This window comes from Lipomyces oligophaga (assembly GCF_038497815.1).
Source record: "Lipomyces oligophaga strain CBS 7107 unplaced genomic scaffold V1516scaffold_1, whole genome shotgun sequence".
Lineage (NCBI taxonomy): Eukaryota > Fungi > Ascomycota > Lipomycetes > Lipomycetales > Lipomycetaceae > Lipomyces > [Lipomyces] oligophaga.
In genome coordinates, this window is record NW_027117785.1 from 2,349,845 (window position 1) to 2,363,483 (window position 13,639).

Consider the following 13,639-nt stretch of genomic DNA (forward strand, 5'->3'; position numbering starts at 1 on the left):
TTGTAGTGAGGTGGTTGATGGAGAGAAAATCACAGCCTGCGGCGTGAAAATGTAAACAAACCTCTTCGAAGACCACTGCAATTTTCTCTTTATAGTCCAATTGAATTAATTTGGCTGACGATTTTTTAAGGCTCTATAGTCTGCTTACAATTTGTGATCTGCATTACTCGACAGTTGCATTTGCATTCCATTCAAAATTCCGAACGACGCGTCGAACATGGCTTCTGCTCAAGAGATTCAGCAGATCGCGTCACTGCTTGAGTCGTCACTGAATCCGGCAACAGCAAAACAAGGTACACAGTAGATCTGTTTTGTGAGATTGAGGACGCTAACCTGAAGAAAGCGGAATCAACTCTTAAATTAAATGAAGGACAGTCCGGATTTGCGATTCTTCTGCTTCATGTGGTAGCCACGAGCAGTTTACCTCAGATTTCACGACTGGCTGGGGCGCTATTTTTTAAGAACTTCATTCGAAGAAAATGGACGGTATGGTATTTTTTTTTTGGCTACAAGCAAGAAATATTAATAAATCCAGGACGAAAACAGGAATTATTTGATACCTGTCGAAGATGCCAAGGCCGTGAAGAAGGAAATTATCGGTCTGATGATCACGCTTCCAACTTCATTACAAGTTCAACTCGGAGAATCCGTCAGTATTATAGCGGACAGTGATTTCCCCGACCGATGGCCTGAGTTGATTGATGATTTGGTTTTTCGTCTAAGTTCAACTGATGTAGTTAGTAATAATGGTGTACTTCAGGTAGCCCATTCCATTTTCAAGCGATGGCGGCCTCTTTATAGATCTGATGCGCTGTTTTCCGAGATCAAACTTGTTCTCGACAAATTTTGCATTCCTTTTATGAGCTTATTTCAGCAGACTGACGCTCTGATTAGCCAGAATCAGAACAATAAGGATGCCCTACTTCCTCTTTTTCATTCTATGCAGCTGATCTTTAAGGTTTATTTCGATCTGAATTGCCAGGATATTCCTGAGTTTTTCGAAGATAATATTGCATTACTAATGGGTCTTGTCCACAAATATTTGAGCTATACCAACCCACTTTTGATCACTGAAGTTAGTTTTTACGGTTAGATGTATTGCAGTTTTGATCGCTAAGTCTTTTTAGGATGAGGATGAATCAGGACCGCTTGAAGAGAGTAAAGCTTCTATATGCGAATTGATACAGCTCTACTCCCAGCGATACGACGACGTATTTCGAGATCTACTTCCCAGTTTTGTAGAAACTACATGGAACTTGTTGACCACTACGGGACCGGAACCAAAGTACGATGTCTTAATCAGTAAAGCGTTAGGGTTCTTGACCGCTATCTGCAAATCACCCGAGCGCGCAAAGATGTTTGGCTCCGAAGACATTTTGAAACAAGTTGTGGAAAAGATTGTTCTTCCGAACATGTCTCTCCGTCCAAGTGACGAAGAACTTTTTGAGGATGATCCGATTGAATACACGCGACGGGATCTGGAAGGATCAGATAGTGATACTCGTCGTCGGGCGGCCACAGATTTCTTACGAGAACTGAAGGAACGGTTTGAAAGTCTTGTTACTGAAGTTGTCATGTCATATGTTCAGCATTATCTGCAGCAGTACAATGCCAATCCTACTGAGAACTGGCGATCAAAGGATACTGCTGTATATCTATTTTCGTCTGTTGCTGTCAAAGGTACCGTTACAGCCTCTGGAGTCTCGGCAACAAACTTATTACTAGATGTTGTTGGATTCTTTTCTCAAAATGTTGCACCAGATTTAATTTCCGGAAACATTCAGTCAATTCTTAAAGTCGATGCCATAAAATTTATTCATACTTTCAGAAACCAACTCACAAAGCAGCAGTTAGCAGAAACATTTCCGGTCCTTTCGAGTATGTTTCTGTCGCCGGATTACGTTGTGTTTACATATGCAGCTATCACTATTGAGCGAATTTTGTCTATGAAAAACTCGATCCAGAAGACTCAGATGCAGTTTGACAAAAACGATATTGCCCCCATTGCGGAAGATTTATTGATAAATCTATTCCGGTTGATTGAAAAAGGCCAAACTCCTGAGAAGCTGGCAGAGAATGAATTTCTGATGAGATGTTGCATGAGGGTGATAATTACTGCGAAAGAATCTATAGTGGGATATTCCGATGCAATATTACCTCACCTTGTTGGGATCATCACCGAGACGAGTAAGAATCCGTCTAATCCTAAGTTTACGCATTACACCTTCGAATCATTGAGCGCAGTAATTCGATTTGCAGCGCCTAGTAAGCCCTCTGGATCCTTTGATTCTGTTTTAATTCCTGTTTTCTTGGAAATTTTGGGCCAAGACGTGACTGAGTTCATCCCGTATGTATTCCAGCTTTTAGCTCAGCTTTTAGATGTTGCACCTCGTGATGCGTCGTTTCCCTCTGCCCTTGCGCCTCTGGTGCGACCGTTATTAGCCCCATCGTTATGGGAGACTAAAGGCAATGTACCTGCGTTGACCCACCTATTGGAGAGTATGCTTTCCCGGAATCCTGAGATTTTCGTCACGGAAGGATTAATTGAGCCAGTCTTAGGCGTCTTCCAGAAACTGCTGTCCTCTAGACTGAATGACCATTTCGGCATCGAACTATTAGAATATGTGTTATATTACATTCCAATTGAACATCTGCAGAAATATACACGACAGATTGCGATGCTGATTTTGCAGAGGCTTCAGACGTCTCGAACCGAGAAACTAGTCGTTCGAGTAGCGCATTTGGTATATTTCTTATCAGCAGTGACGGATCCCGCGAAAAATCTCGGTCCAAATTTTAGTATTGGATTGGTCGATCAAGCGCAAGCAGGTATATTCGGAGAAGTGTTTACCGCATTTGTGGTTCCTGCGACGTCGAAACTTCACTCTTCAGCCGAAAAAAAAGTAGCTGTGATAGGACTTGCGCGGATTCTGTTTGATGCGCCTGGATTCCTCCAGTCAAACCCGACGAAATGGCAAATAGGACTCTCGGGGCTAGTCAATGCGATTAAATCAGATTCGCTAGTTGGAGTATTTGAGAGTACGGATCCCATGGATGATTTATCGCTTGATAGAGGAGATGAAGATGTTGTGTTCAGCGCGTCCTTTTCCAAGCTGGCGACTGTCTCTGTCAGTGTCATTGATCCTGCGCCCGAGATTGCATCGGATATTTCCTCATTGAAGAAGTTTACGGGCTCAATGATCCAGAAATCCATGTCCGGTGGACTGAAATTACCTCAGAATGCCCCTCAGGAGATTCAAGATGCTCTGCATGAATTTGTTGCTATGGCTTAATATTATACTATATATTAATATATTATATACTATTTTTAACATTCTACATTTGTAGATTAAGCTCGTTACTAAATTGAATATGGCAGTGGTAAGAATGAGCACGTCTCAAGATCGAATGAGTTGAAAACACAGCCGAGATCACGCAAAAATGTAGTCAAAGGATCCATGCGATGGTAGAGATGTGAATTTACAGGGTCATGTAAGAATTCAAATTGCTGATGTCCAGCAAACACTGATTTGAAGTCACAGAGATTCTGGCGACGGACAGAGTAGGTGTACGTGGCACCAAAATGCAGAGCTCGATAAAACAATTCATCTCTATCTCTCTGTGGATAACTCTGGCGAGGCATCACAAAAGACGAGAGAATGACAGCTAATCGAGAATAATGCAGGTTATATACCAATTCGCCAATCCGAAAAGGTCCTTCTTCGACATGTTCAGGCTCTGCATCAAGACTTGCAAGAGAGTTGCCATATTCAGGAATATGGCCGATTCTTAAATCGTGCTCGATACTATCACGCGCCATTTGGCCGACAATAGAAATGCGGTCACGAACAACCGACGAGATTTGTGTCTTCGAGACCTGCTCGAAAACGGCATAGAACTGATCTGTGGTATAGAGATCGAGTTCTCGCCGGCATGTCATGTATAGAACGCGCCTGAATTGATCTAGCAAGACGTAATGCGAATATAGAGGACTGTTCAAGACCGAGAACGGGAATCTACCAGCTGAGATCCGAAAATCCAATTTAGGAAGAATGTTATCTAGGATTCGCAGCACGGACATACCTTGCATCGGATTTGTGAATGGACCGTTGATATGTCCAAGTTCATTGAATTGGAAGTTCTGTGATACAGATTCATCCTGATAATTCATCGAAAATAGGAAACAAATTTCGACCAATATCGAATACGGCGATGCGTACTTCTCGACCCGATGCTGGAAGAAGCCACCTAGACTCTGCCCCAGTGAAGAAATTGCCCATTCATAAGAATTACCACTCTGCGCGAGCAATAAATTCACATATGCTGATTTGAACCTTGCAACGGGACTATGTGTCGATAGTTTTAGTAGGGTAGACGAATACAACGTGCATTTGAACCCTAGTAGTCGAGCAGTCTCGCAGAATAAATATGCTGTCGACCACTGATTAGATCGAAAATTGATAACATTTGAAGCCTGCTCCAGTGGCAGCGAAGTAACTTTAAGTGTATTGCAAGAGATAAATAGATCGACCAGGGCTCTGGCAACTTCATCGGCTCCTATATCTGCTTCCATCAGAAACGGATAGTCTTTTTTAGCAAGTCTGACAAGCCTATTCGCCGCCAATAACTGAGCCGAAGGAGAACTGCCTGCAAAATATGACACGGCAGCTAGAATCCGTTCAGACTTCGTTCTCGCGATCTTCTCAGAATGCCTGTGGTCGGTTGCTCCATCAAGCCAGATATCCATCGCTGAGCGTCTGCGGATAAATCCTTCTGCCTGAGAAGCAACATACATTACCGCAAGACTTCTCACCTTACCGAAGCTTGTCCAGCAAAACTGATCGAATTCCACATCGGGATGGTCAGAGTTACAGATGAATTTAGTGTCTGCAATTTCACCTTGAGAAAGTGCATAGAGTCGCGGTAGCGCATCCTGACCTAGAGCAACGAGCTGGTCAAAGGTAATATCATACATCTCATGGGCTTTGTACGAACGCGTCAATTCGGTAGCTTTTCGATCAAGTCTCGCGCGACCCACGTATTGAGAATGCCAATCGATTGTGATGCTCAACATGCTCACAGATATATCCGAGTAGTCATGAGTCAAACCGTACAGCTTCCGGCAAATGCCGATATTTTTCCACTCGTTCCAGCGAGCTTTGCATCGCCATCGCCAAATTTCCGGATGTAAAACTAGAGACTGAAGTCGCTTCGAAGTCAACTTCAACGACACGACGTCCGAATCTTGGAGATGCGCGCAGATATGAACCCATACATCACCAGGTAGGTCGTCCAAATAAGTCATTGTATTGTATTTACTAGCATTTCTTTGGCTTTTTCCGAAGAAATTACAAAAGTTTTAAAGCCGATTAGTACACAGCTGGAACTAAAAATTAAAATTAATAATGCAGCAGGTTTTATTGTAATTCAACGGTGGAGAGAATGGTTATACGGACAAATGGAAAACCACTTCGACAAGTATATCCGCTGGCAAGTAAGGTTATATTGGAAATTATTGATATTAAAAAGAGTCAAATATTTTTCAGCGATTTACCTCCGTTGCTTAGTCTTTATCGAATAGTATTATATAATCATTCCTATTACGTAATCCAAGGTTTTTCTTGTCTCCATTGTCCCTAATCTACAAACGCCACAACCAGCAATCTAACAAGCGATGCAGCACGTGCTCAGACTGTTGGTTAGCTGAAGAGCTGGATGTGGAGAAGATTAGATTTAATCTTGAGATGAATCAGAAAAGAACCGAAAGTATGGAGATTCTTACATAATAGAGATCTAAAAAGCGACAATCGTATTGTTGTAACTTAGCAAAGTAGCGAAAAAAGTTTGATCAAGAGATTGCTGCGTCACTGCATTGGTTGGGCTATTATACGGAGCAGCGGACCTGCAGAAGCTAGCAGCTAGGAACGATATTGGAAGTCGAAGGCGACCGGTTCATAGTGTGATCAGAGAACAATTGAGAGATAAAAACTTTTTGCGATGAAATGAAGTTTGCCAAAGTTTTTCAGCACGTTCTCGACAGTGAAGATCTACCCCCAGAGTGGGTTGCTGCTGCTGTGCAATACAAGGCACTTAAGAAGTGCATTGCCCGTGTAGTTACTGAGCTTGAACAGCTTGGTCTGGAAAAAGATACACTCAGACTTTTGTTAGCATACGAACGAGCTCAGAGAGACGCAGAACGAGCAGACAGCGCACATCGGCCGAAACTTGTGTATTCTTTTGAGGGATCTGCTGCGACCGAGTTCGTACCGAAAATCACAATTTCTCTCTCCGAGGAATCTGGTCTGCCGCTTGACGCTCATATTGCACCGTCTACACGAGCTGTGTTGGAGAATCTTGTTGCCACAGCAAAGCAGCGTAGCACATTTGGGCCTGGAAATCTGTCCCGTTCAACCAGCGACGATAGCGAGATCCTGACTGTTGCAGACTTGTCGCGAGAAATTCACGAAGAAATGGACCATAACTCGGCTCGCGTATTTATCTCAGACAGCGACGACATTTCCCCAGAATCAGACGATTGCGGAATTCCTGTCGCAAATATTTCCGAGGAATTCAACGAGTACCTTTCACCTCAAATTTCGGACAGCCCGTCTTCAACAGCATCTCCAATGTTGTCCCCAATAGCCTCCCCTCAGCTGATTCCTACCTCACCGTCTTCGCTCCCATCGCGATCCTCCTCCCCTACACCCCTGCAGCGAAGGCGATCTTGCGATCCACATAACCTGCTCATGTCTCCCGAGCATGCGCTCATTCAAAGTAGTCCCCGGACTGTTTCCGAGTCGCGGCGGTTCCCTAGCAAAATAGAGATCCATCTACATTCCGATTCCGAGTTTTTTCATATGCTAACTTCCGAGCTCGTGGCATTAGACCAGCTTCAAGAAGAACAAGTGAAATCACTCACGGCGTCTGTTTCTGACATTGCCAGTCGCCTTCCGCATGTTTCTTCACCTTTGCAGAAACGGTCTGATTTATACGTTTGGCGCGAGATTTTCCGGTTATATCTCGATGCTGGTATTTTCTTTTCTTCGCTTGAACAAGATCATGGCGAACGCAGTGTTGAACGAGCGAAAGAGCAAATGCTTTGGTTCACAAATGAAGTTAAAAAACTGGACTTGATCCGAAACTTCAAGCGCAAAGAGAGCCGTGCCATTTTTGAGTCGTTCTGGCAGTTAAATTTGTCTGTTTTGCAGTCTTTACAGTTTTATGATATTAATCAGACAGCGACGACCAAAATCTTAAAAAAATTTGACAAGCAGACTTCATTGTCCGCACGGGAAGTATTCCCCGAATTCTTCACAAATAGTGCTCTCTCAGCCGCGGACTCTGCCACTAACAATGCATGGAAGCATGGTCAGTCGATTGCTCGGGCAGTATGCTATACCATGGCTGATCAGCTACTGAGTATGATTCCCCAACTTGATGACTACATCTGTCCAGTCTGTTATTTGATTGCCTACAGACCGATCCGACTTGACTGCGGACATGTGTTTTGCATTAGGTGTCTTGTGAAACTTCAGCGGCAAGCTAAAGACGAGTGTCCGATCTGTCGGCAGCAAGTTGTATTAGAAGCAAATGGAGCGAACGTTGACACAGCTTTACAGAATCATATGAAGCTATATTTTCCGAAAGAAGTGAAACAGAAGCTTGCTGTGGCAGAGAAGGAGATTGTTCGGGAGCAATTTAATATCGGAGAATCGAGAGAATTGAAATGTTGTATCATGTAGAATCTAATTATGTTACCTTTGTTATGCTGGTTTTCGAAGTTATTGATGATGATTGAGTTTTGATTAATTTATAATATATTTTGACGTGATCATATCATTTTCAGCAAAGGTCGACAAGGGGCTTATCGTCCTTTAATGGCGGCCCTAATCCGACTTAACGAAAGAGTTCACTCGATATCCTCGATATCCCATTTGCAGACAATTATTCTTACAGTTCTATTTCTCTGGAACAATTTGAAATTGTTTGAACTTATATTGCACCTGATGACCAGAAGTATATGGACACCTGGAAAAAACTCGTGGGCAACTGGTGGATCCGCTAGCCGTACGAAAGTCGAAATTTTCCCACTGCTTGAGCCCTTTTTGACTGGCTCTTCGGGGGAATTAACAAAGTCAGCTGTCCAAGGACCACGAATTATTCTAGAACTTGCCGCTGGATTTGGTGAACACGTCGTATATTTTGCATCGCAAGCGTCCTCGGATTCGGTCGAATTCCAACCAACCGAGGCCCAGCAGGAATGTATCTCTGGAATATCTCGCCAAATTGCAGAATCTACAGATATTTTGAAAAACCGTATTAGGACTCCTCTCGAGCTCAATGTACTCTCCGAGGACCACTGGAATTCCGTTTTGAAGGTCGCAGGTAAACCGTATAACGGTATCTACTTATTTAATATGTTGCATATCTCTCCTTGGGATTCCACTGTATCGTTGTTTCGAAACGCGGCGAAAGTAATGAAGTCATATCCCCCGGGGCCGACGACCAATTCTCCTGACTCAACAACTGAGTATGCTTATACTCCTGCTTCTGCATTTTTGGCGGTATACGGTGCATTCAAGCGAAACGGGGAGTTTACTAGTGAGGGTGACAGATTGTTTGACTTAGATCTTAAACGCCGAGATCAATCATGGGGGATCAGAGATTTAGAGTCTGAAATAATTCCCGAAGCAGAGAAAAATGGGTTTGTTTTGAAAGTCTGTCATATGGCAGCGTCAAACAATCTATTCCTCGTATGGACATTGTATTAGTTTATATTCTATTTAATCCAAATCAGTTCGGTCAAATTAGCTGGAGCAGTTGGTTAAGCGCAGTGCTAATCCGCTCCTCGGAAGAAAACTTTGCCTTTACTTGCTGAAATGCAGTATTACCTTCCATCGCGACAATTACCATCTTCGCCGTCCGCGCACAGTTCGATGTCGTCGAAGCTACTAGTGTTCCTAACGACACGACTAATCGATATGCTGCTTCGCTATCTGCAACGTCAGATACCATCTCCATTGCAATTCCTACTATCGACAGTGTGATATCTGCTCCAGAGTCGTCCCCTCCATTCGCCGCATAGATGCATGTATTTAAAATCAGTGTGCTTACTCCAATCGCTGCCGCCTTGCTCATCTTTGCAGTACCTCCGCCACCCACAACAATAGCTTCCCGAACAATATCGAGAATCCTTTCTCTCGTAGAATTTGACCCAACTACGAGTCGTCCACCGTCTGGAATTTCAAACATGTTTGCAAGCACTCGAACGGCCATCATGGCATTATTTGGAGCACCGACAAATAAATCAGAGTTGACCGGTAATACTTTCGCAAGAAATTGCTTGACAATGGCTTCTCCGGCTGAACTGCTTAATTGACCTACACTGCTGCGTAGAATATCAAGTCCTGGCAATGCTTCACTAGGAGGTCGCCATAATTCGACAATTTTCAGTCCAATCTTAGCGCATGCGACATATGCATCAGCAGACGCTGCATTTTCGGCAACTTTGGGGAATTCGAGAGCTAAAGTAGCTAGTTCTTCAGTGGATAAAACTGCACCTGAATTTGCTTTGCTTTGGTTCAGCTCATTCACTTTCTTAAGCACGCCTGGCACATTTGCCTTCTTAATATATAGATAGGTCTTTTGTGGATAAAGTCTGTTGCTTGAGGTCGAGGATGATGAAGTTGAAGACGATGGCAATTGCCGCCTATAACTATCTGCATACGGATCAACAACTCTTTGAGGAGCTGGTTCACCAATTTGTACAGCACCGGTGTTTCGTTCAATAAACTTAGCCGTTTCATCAAGATATGACAAAGGAAGTTCATTCTTCTCTAGAAACCGTCGAGCAGCATCATACGGATTCTCAGTTGCGTTATAGGGTAGTTTCAGAACAGGCTTGTCGTCTGAGATATTCACTTCAAATACGTAATCGTATTCCCTACCCTCATAGGTTTGCTTCTGCGCTGATCCAACTGCAGAAACCACTTCGCCAACTTTGTCCCATCGAGTCCCAGACCACTGATACGCGTCGACTGAGGAGGTCGGCGTACGAACCATAATCACTTTACCAACTTCTGTTCCCGGACTTTCTAGCGCTTCAAGACCAGGAAGCTTTTCTTTATTTACGTTTCCGACTTGATTCGACGAAATGGCATATCCAGCGACTTGTTTGTCGAATTTCGCGAGTTCGTCAGGTGTAGCCCAAATTTGCTCATGCCGAGAAAACAAACGAATATTACCATCACTTGCAGCGGCCGCAATATCACCCGACTCTGAACAGATGGCAACCGACCAAACAGAAGTACAGGGCAAAGTGATTGTTTGGATGCACTCAGTGTTATTCCAGATACGAATGGATCGGTCTTCGCCCGAACTGACCAATTCATTGGTTGTTGGATTATATGCCACAGCGTAGATGAAGTTTGTATGTCCATAGAGCTCAGTTAAAATGGTACCTTTGAGATCCCAGATCTTGATAGATCTAAAATGTCAACCTTGTAATCAGTCATTAACCAGAAATTAGAAACTTACCCATCATTACTGGAACTTGCAAAGCGATCTTCTCCAACCAGACAAAGGCTTCTTACGACATCTGAATGTCCTCGAAAAATGGAAATCTGTTGAGATCCTTTCCAATACCGGATCATTTTGTCAGCCGATCCTAGAACTCATGGTTAAACATAGAATCATACGAAATACTTAAGAACACGTACCAGTTAAAAATGCATCGGGACCGACAACGAGAACTGCCCATACAGCCTGCTCATGGCCCGTCAAAGTGTATTTACAGCTCCCATTCTGCCATACTCTTGCAGTCCTGTATGATCAGTATATTGAATAAGCAATCTGAGATTAGATCAAGACATACTTATCCCAACTTCCACTGATTAGTTGGCCTGAACCGTAATTAAGAGCGCAAACATTTCCTGTATGTCCTGTAAGAACATATTTTGGTTCGAGATGTTCTGTGGGCGATACAACTGAAATCTTGGCCTCTAGTCCCGCGCAGGCAATCAATCCTAACCTGATCAGCATGGTCGGAATACCTTCCATCAGTGCTCACCTTCATCCTGCATCCACGTAATACTGTTCAAATACTCCGAAGCTTGAATACCCAAGGCACTAGTCCACTCGGCGCCACGACCAGAGGACGAACTGCTTGGAAACTGACTCCAGACTTGCATCGTGCAGTCGCGAGAAACTGATGCGATCAAATCAATGGTCGGAAACACGACTCCACGTACGTCGGCTTCATGTCCAGCTAATGTACGCGAAAGTTTATAAGCCGTCATTTCGGACTCGTGGATTTGGTTCGATTTGACGCAGTAACCTATTATATCCACTTAAAAGCAAGAGAACAAATCGGTGGATTGGAGGAACTAGTATATTGGAAGAACTGGTGGAACTGGGTAGAATGTACCCTTAAACCTAGCGCTCTGCGGTTAGCACTATTACATAATAATATTTTGCAATCTGTTTAAAGTTTAATGAAGACGCTTTATTAAAGACGTAATATTGTCAAAAATGTAGACATGATTCCGATGATCTACAGGTTTACTCATTCAGCTGCTGTTTGAAACTGTCATACATTCCTACTGAATACCATAACGATAATGAACAAAATATGTATCTGAATAACCATACAACTATACTAATCCAAATAGCCGCGAGAGCTAGGAACCGCTGCGATAGTGCATTAGGAAGAAAAGAAACCAATGAAGAAAATTAAAACAAACAGAAATATAACTGCTACACTCAATCTGACCCAATAGGTAAATTGCACGGATGAATCTGAATTCTTATGATCATTGATACCCACCAGGTTAATTTGAATTCGATTCGAGCGAGCAGTTTGTCGGAGGGATGCGTGAAAATCTACTTTTTTTTGTATGAATGGAAATACAGGAACGGACTCGAAGCATGTTTTGCGGTGTTGTACTGAACATTGACGACTTTTGACTTGCGAAATTTGAAGTTTTGGACGATTTCCAATATTAGCGACATGATTCTGGGATCGCATGTTAATGCTTGTTCGACTAATTACTCGACTTCTTGTTCTTTTAAGAACTGGAATACGAGACGAGGAGGACTTTATATTTCCAAATGTCAACGGTGATGCATAATTGTACAAATTTCGTTTCGGCATCGAAGACATCGAGGTCGCGAACCCAGGTGTGCAAGATCCATTTGAGTTCAAATCCCGGATTGCCGGATATTTATGACTGTTATATTCGACTTTCCGAGGAAATATTACCCCTGAGGTTCGTCTCGTGCTAGGATTTTGTGAAGATTGTTTCTTATGAATCGAAGACAACTTGGTTGGTACCAACAATGCCGCTTTTGGTGCCCGCCTTGTCGACGCAGGCGAGAACGGCGGGAAATTGTAGGCATGAGAGAAGCCGTCGTACTGGATGATATTTAGCATGTTAGTGAGAGAAAATTAGATCATATCATAATATATAAAATCACAGTGAGAATATAATGAGTTTGGATAAAAATGTCGCTCTAGTCCTGACCTGTAAACAATGGCCGGGCCGATTTGACGTATGAGTGCAACATTTAGATTATGACTAGTGTGATTAAAGGGACTACATCCAATTCCATCTAATACAATATGTACAATTGTTAAACTAGAAATTTACTGAAAAACATAGAAAGTTAGTAGTATAATTGCCAAGTAGATGAGAGTCATTGACTGGGATCTCAGTCCGCATGCTTCTCTAAATAAAAGTTAATGCAATATACAATTGAATTCAATAACTTCGGCCTAGGAGAATGAAAGCAAGCATCGATCACATATACTATTACATACATATAATAATACATTCAGAAATGTTGACGCGTTAAGGTTACACGTGACGACGCGTGCTCCTCAACGCGCTTCTCGATGCGTTCTCTTCGACTCCTCATCGCTTGCTGCGTATTTCCCTGAATTCACAACTACTCTACTTTAGAACTTAGAAGTGTGCGATATAAAGAATGGAGGAGGAGGATATACTGAATTTTTTAGTCAAGGAATCCAGTTTTCCAGATATAATCTCGCGATCTCAATTCGACAGACTGTTCACTCTTGCGGAGCAGGAGGATGTTGCAATCAAAGCACTTTATGATGATTATCGAAGAACAAGACAACATGCAGTGAGGACAGTGAAACGGAACATACGATTGGAATGTGCAATGTCTGAGAAACTAGTTGCGCAAACAATCAGGAAGCTTAGAAAGCCTGATAGAGAGCGACTGCAAGATGAGGCTGATACAGAACAAATCTATAACGAAATTTTAAATAACAAGGTAACAGAATAATTTTATATTCACTTTACTTCCAAGACAATATTAACACCCAACAGAAAGAGATGAACTTGAGGGAAATGCTGAACAAGATGGAAGAAGCTATCGATCTAGCTAGCTTTGAGCTTGAACGACTAGATGAACAGAGTAAATCCAAGTTCAATGAATGCGACGAAATTACCGATTCTTTAAGTGATTTACAGTATAAAAAAACGGAAATTAGTATCACTAGCTGTTTAGATCAGTTGCAAGTGAGTAAATTTTGCATTGCTGGAGTGGCTGCTGATTTTAGGATTGTTATGATCGTTTGAAGCATGATTTAGATAGAGATTTGAATGATGTCTAG

At 42.7% G+C, this 13,639-nt stretch overlaps 7 protein-coding genes across 7 annotated transcripts; 4 read left to right on the forward strand and 3 right to left on the reverse strand.

The window, feature by feature from the left end:
• The first annotated feature begins 76 nt into the window (after positions 1-76).
• V1516DRAFT_669780 (Cse1-domain-containing protein) lies at positions 77-3,301 on the forward strand. Its single transcript, XM_066921240.1, has 4 exons — positions 77-293; positions 344-486; positions 536-1,075; positions 1,128-3,301. Exons 1-4 carry the CDS (start codon positions 218-220, stop codon positions 3,291-3,293), a joined length of 2,925 nt encoding a protein of 974 aa, XP_066780409.1. The 5' UTR covers positions 77-217; the 3' UTR covers positions 3,294-3,301.
• On the reverse strand, positions 3,276-5,378 carry V1516DRAFT_669781 (uncharacterized protein). The gene has a single exon (XM_066921241.1). It carries the CDS (start codon positions 5,303-5,305, stop codon positions 3,362-3,364), a length of 1,944 nt encoding a protein of 647 aa, XP_066780410.1. The 5' UTR covers positions 5,306-5,378; the 3' UTR covers positions 3,276-3,361.
• A 624-nt stretch (positions 5,379-6,002) lies between these two features.
• V1516DRAFT_683673 (SPX domain-containing protein) lies at positions 6,003-7,742 on the forward strand (the record flags this gene model as incomplete). Its single annotated transcript, XM_066923522.1, has 1 exon — positions 6,003-7,742. One exon carries the CDS (start codon positions 6,003-6,005, stop codon positions 7,740-7,742), a length of 1,740 nt encoding a protein of 579 aa, XP_066780411.1.
• Positions 7,743-8,006: 264 nt separating this feature from the next.
• V1516DRAFT_617268 (uncharacterized protein) lies at positions 8,007-8,771 on the forward strand (the record flags this gene model as incomplete). Its single annotated transcript, XM_066919358.1, has 2 exons — positions 8,007-8,474; positions 8,532-8,771. The coding sequence occupies 2 exons, from the start codon at positions 8,007-8,009 to the stop codon at positions 8,769-8,771; spliced, it is 708 nt and encodes a 235-aa protein (XP_066780412.1).
• On the reverse strand, positions 8,719-11,442 carry V1516DRAFT_632949 (WD40-repeat-containing domain protein). Its single transcript, XM_066919975.1, has 5 exons — positions 11,069-11,442; positions 10,874-11,024; positions 10,719-10,822; positions 10,537-10,666; positions 8,719-10,486 (listed from the first exon to the last, which is right to left on the reverse strand). The coding sequence occupies exons 1-5, from the start codon at positions 11,295-11,297 to the stop codon at positions 8,803-8,805; spliced, it is 2,298 nt and encodes a 765-aa protein (XP_066780413.1). The 5' UTR covers positions 11,298-11,442; the 3' UTR covers positions 8,719-8,802.
• Positions 11,297-12,652, reverse strand: V1516DRAFT_669790 (uncharacterized protein). Its single transcript, XM_066921242.1, has one exon. The coding sequence runs from the start codon at positions 12,428-12,430 to the stop codon at positions 11,702-11,704; it is 729 nt and encodes a 242-aa protein (XP_066780414.1). The 5' UTR covers positions 12,431-12,652; the 3' UTR covers positions 11,297-11,701.
• Positions 12,653-12,984: 332 nt separating this feature from the next.
• Positions 12,985-13,604, forward strand: V1516DRAFT_618818 (uncharacterized protein; the record flags this gene model as incomplete). The annotated part of the gene is made up of 2 exons (XM_066919427.1): positions 12,985-13,296; positions 13,353-13,604. 2 exons carry the CDS (start codon positions 12,985-12,987, stop codon positions 13,602-13,604), a joined length of 564 nt encoding a protein of 187 aa, XP_066780415.1.
• Positions 13,605-13,639: the final 35 nt, after the last annotated feature.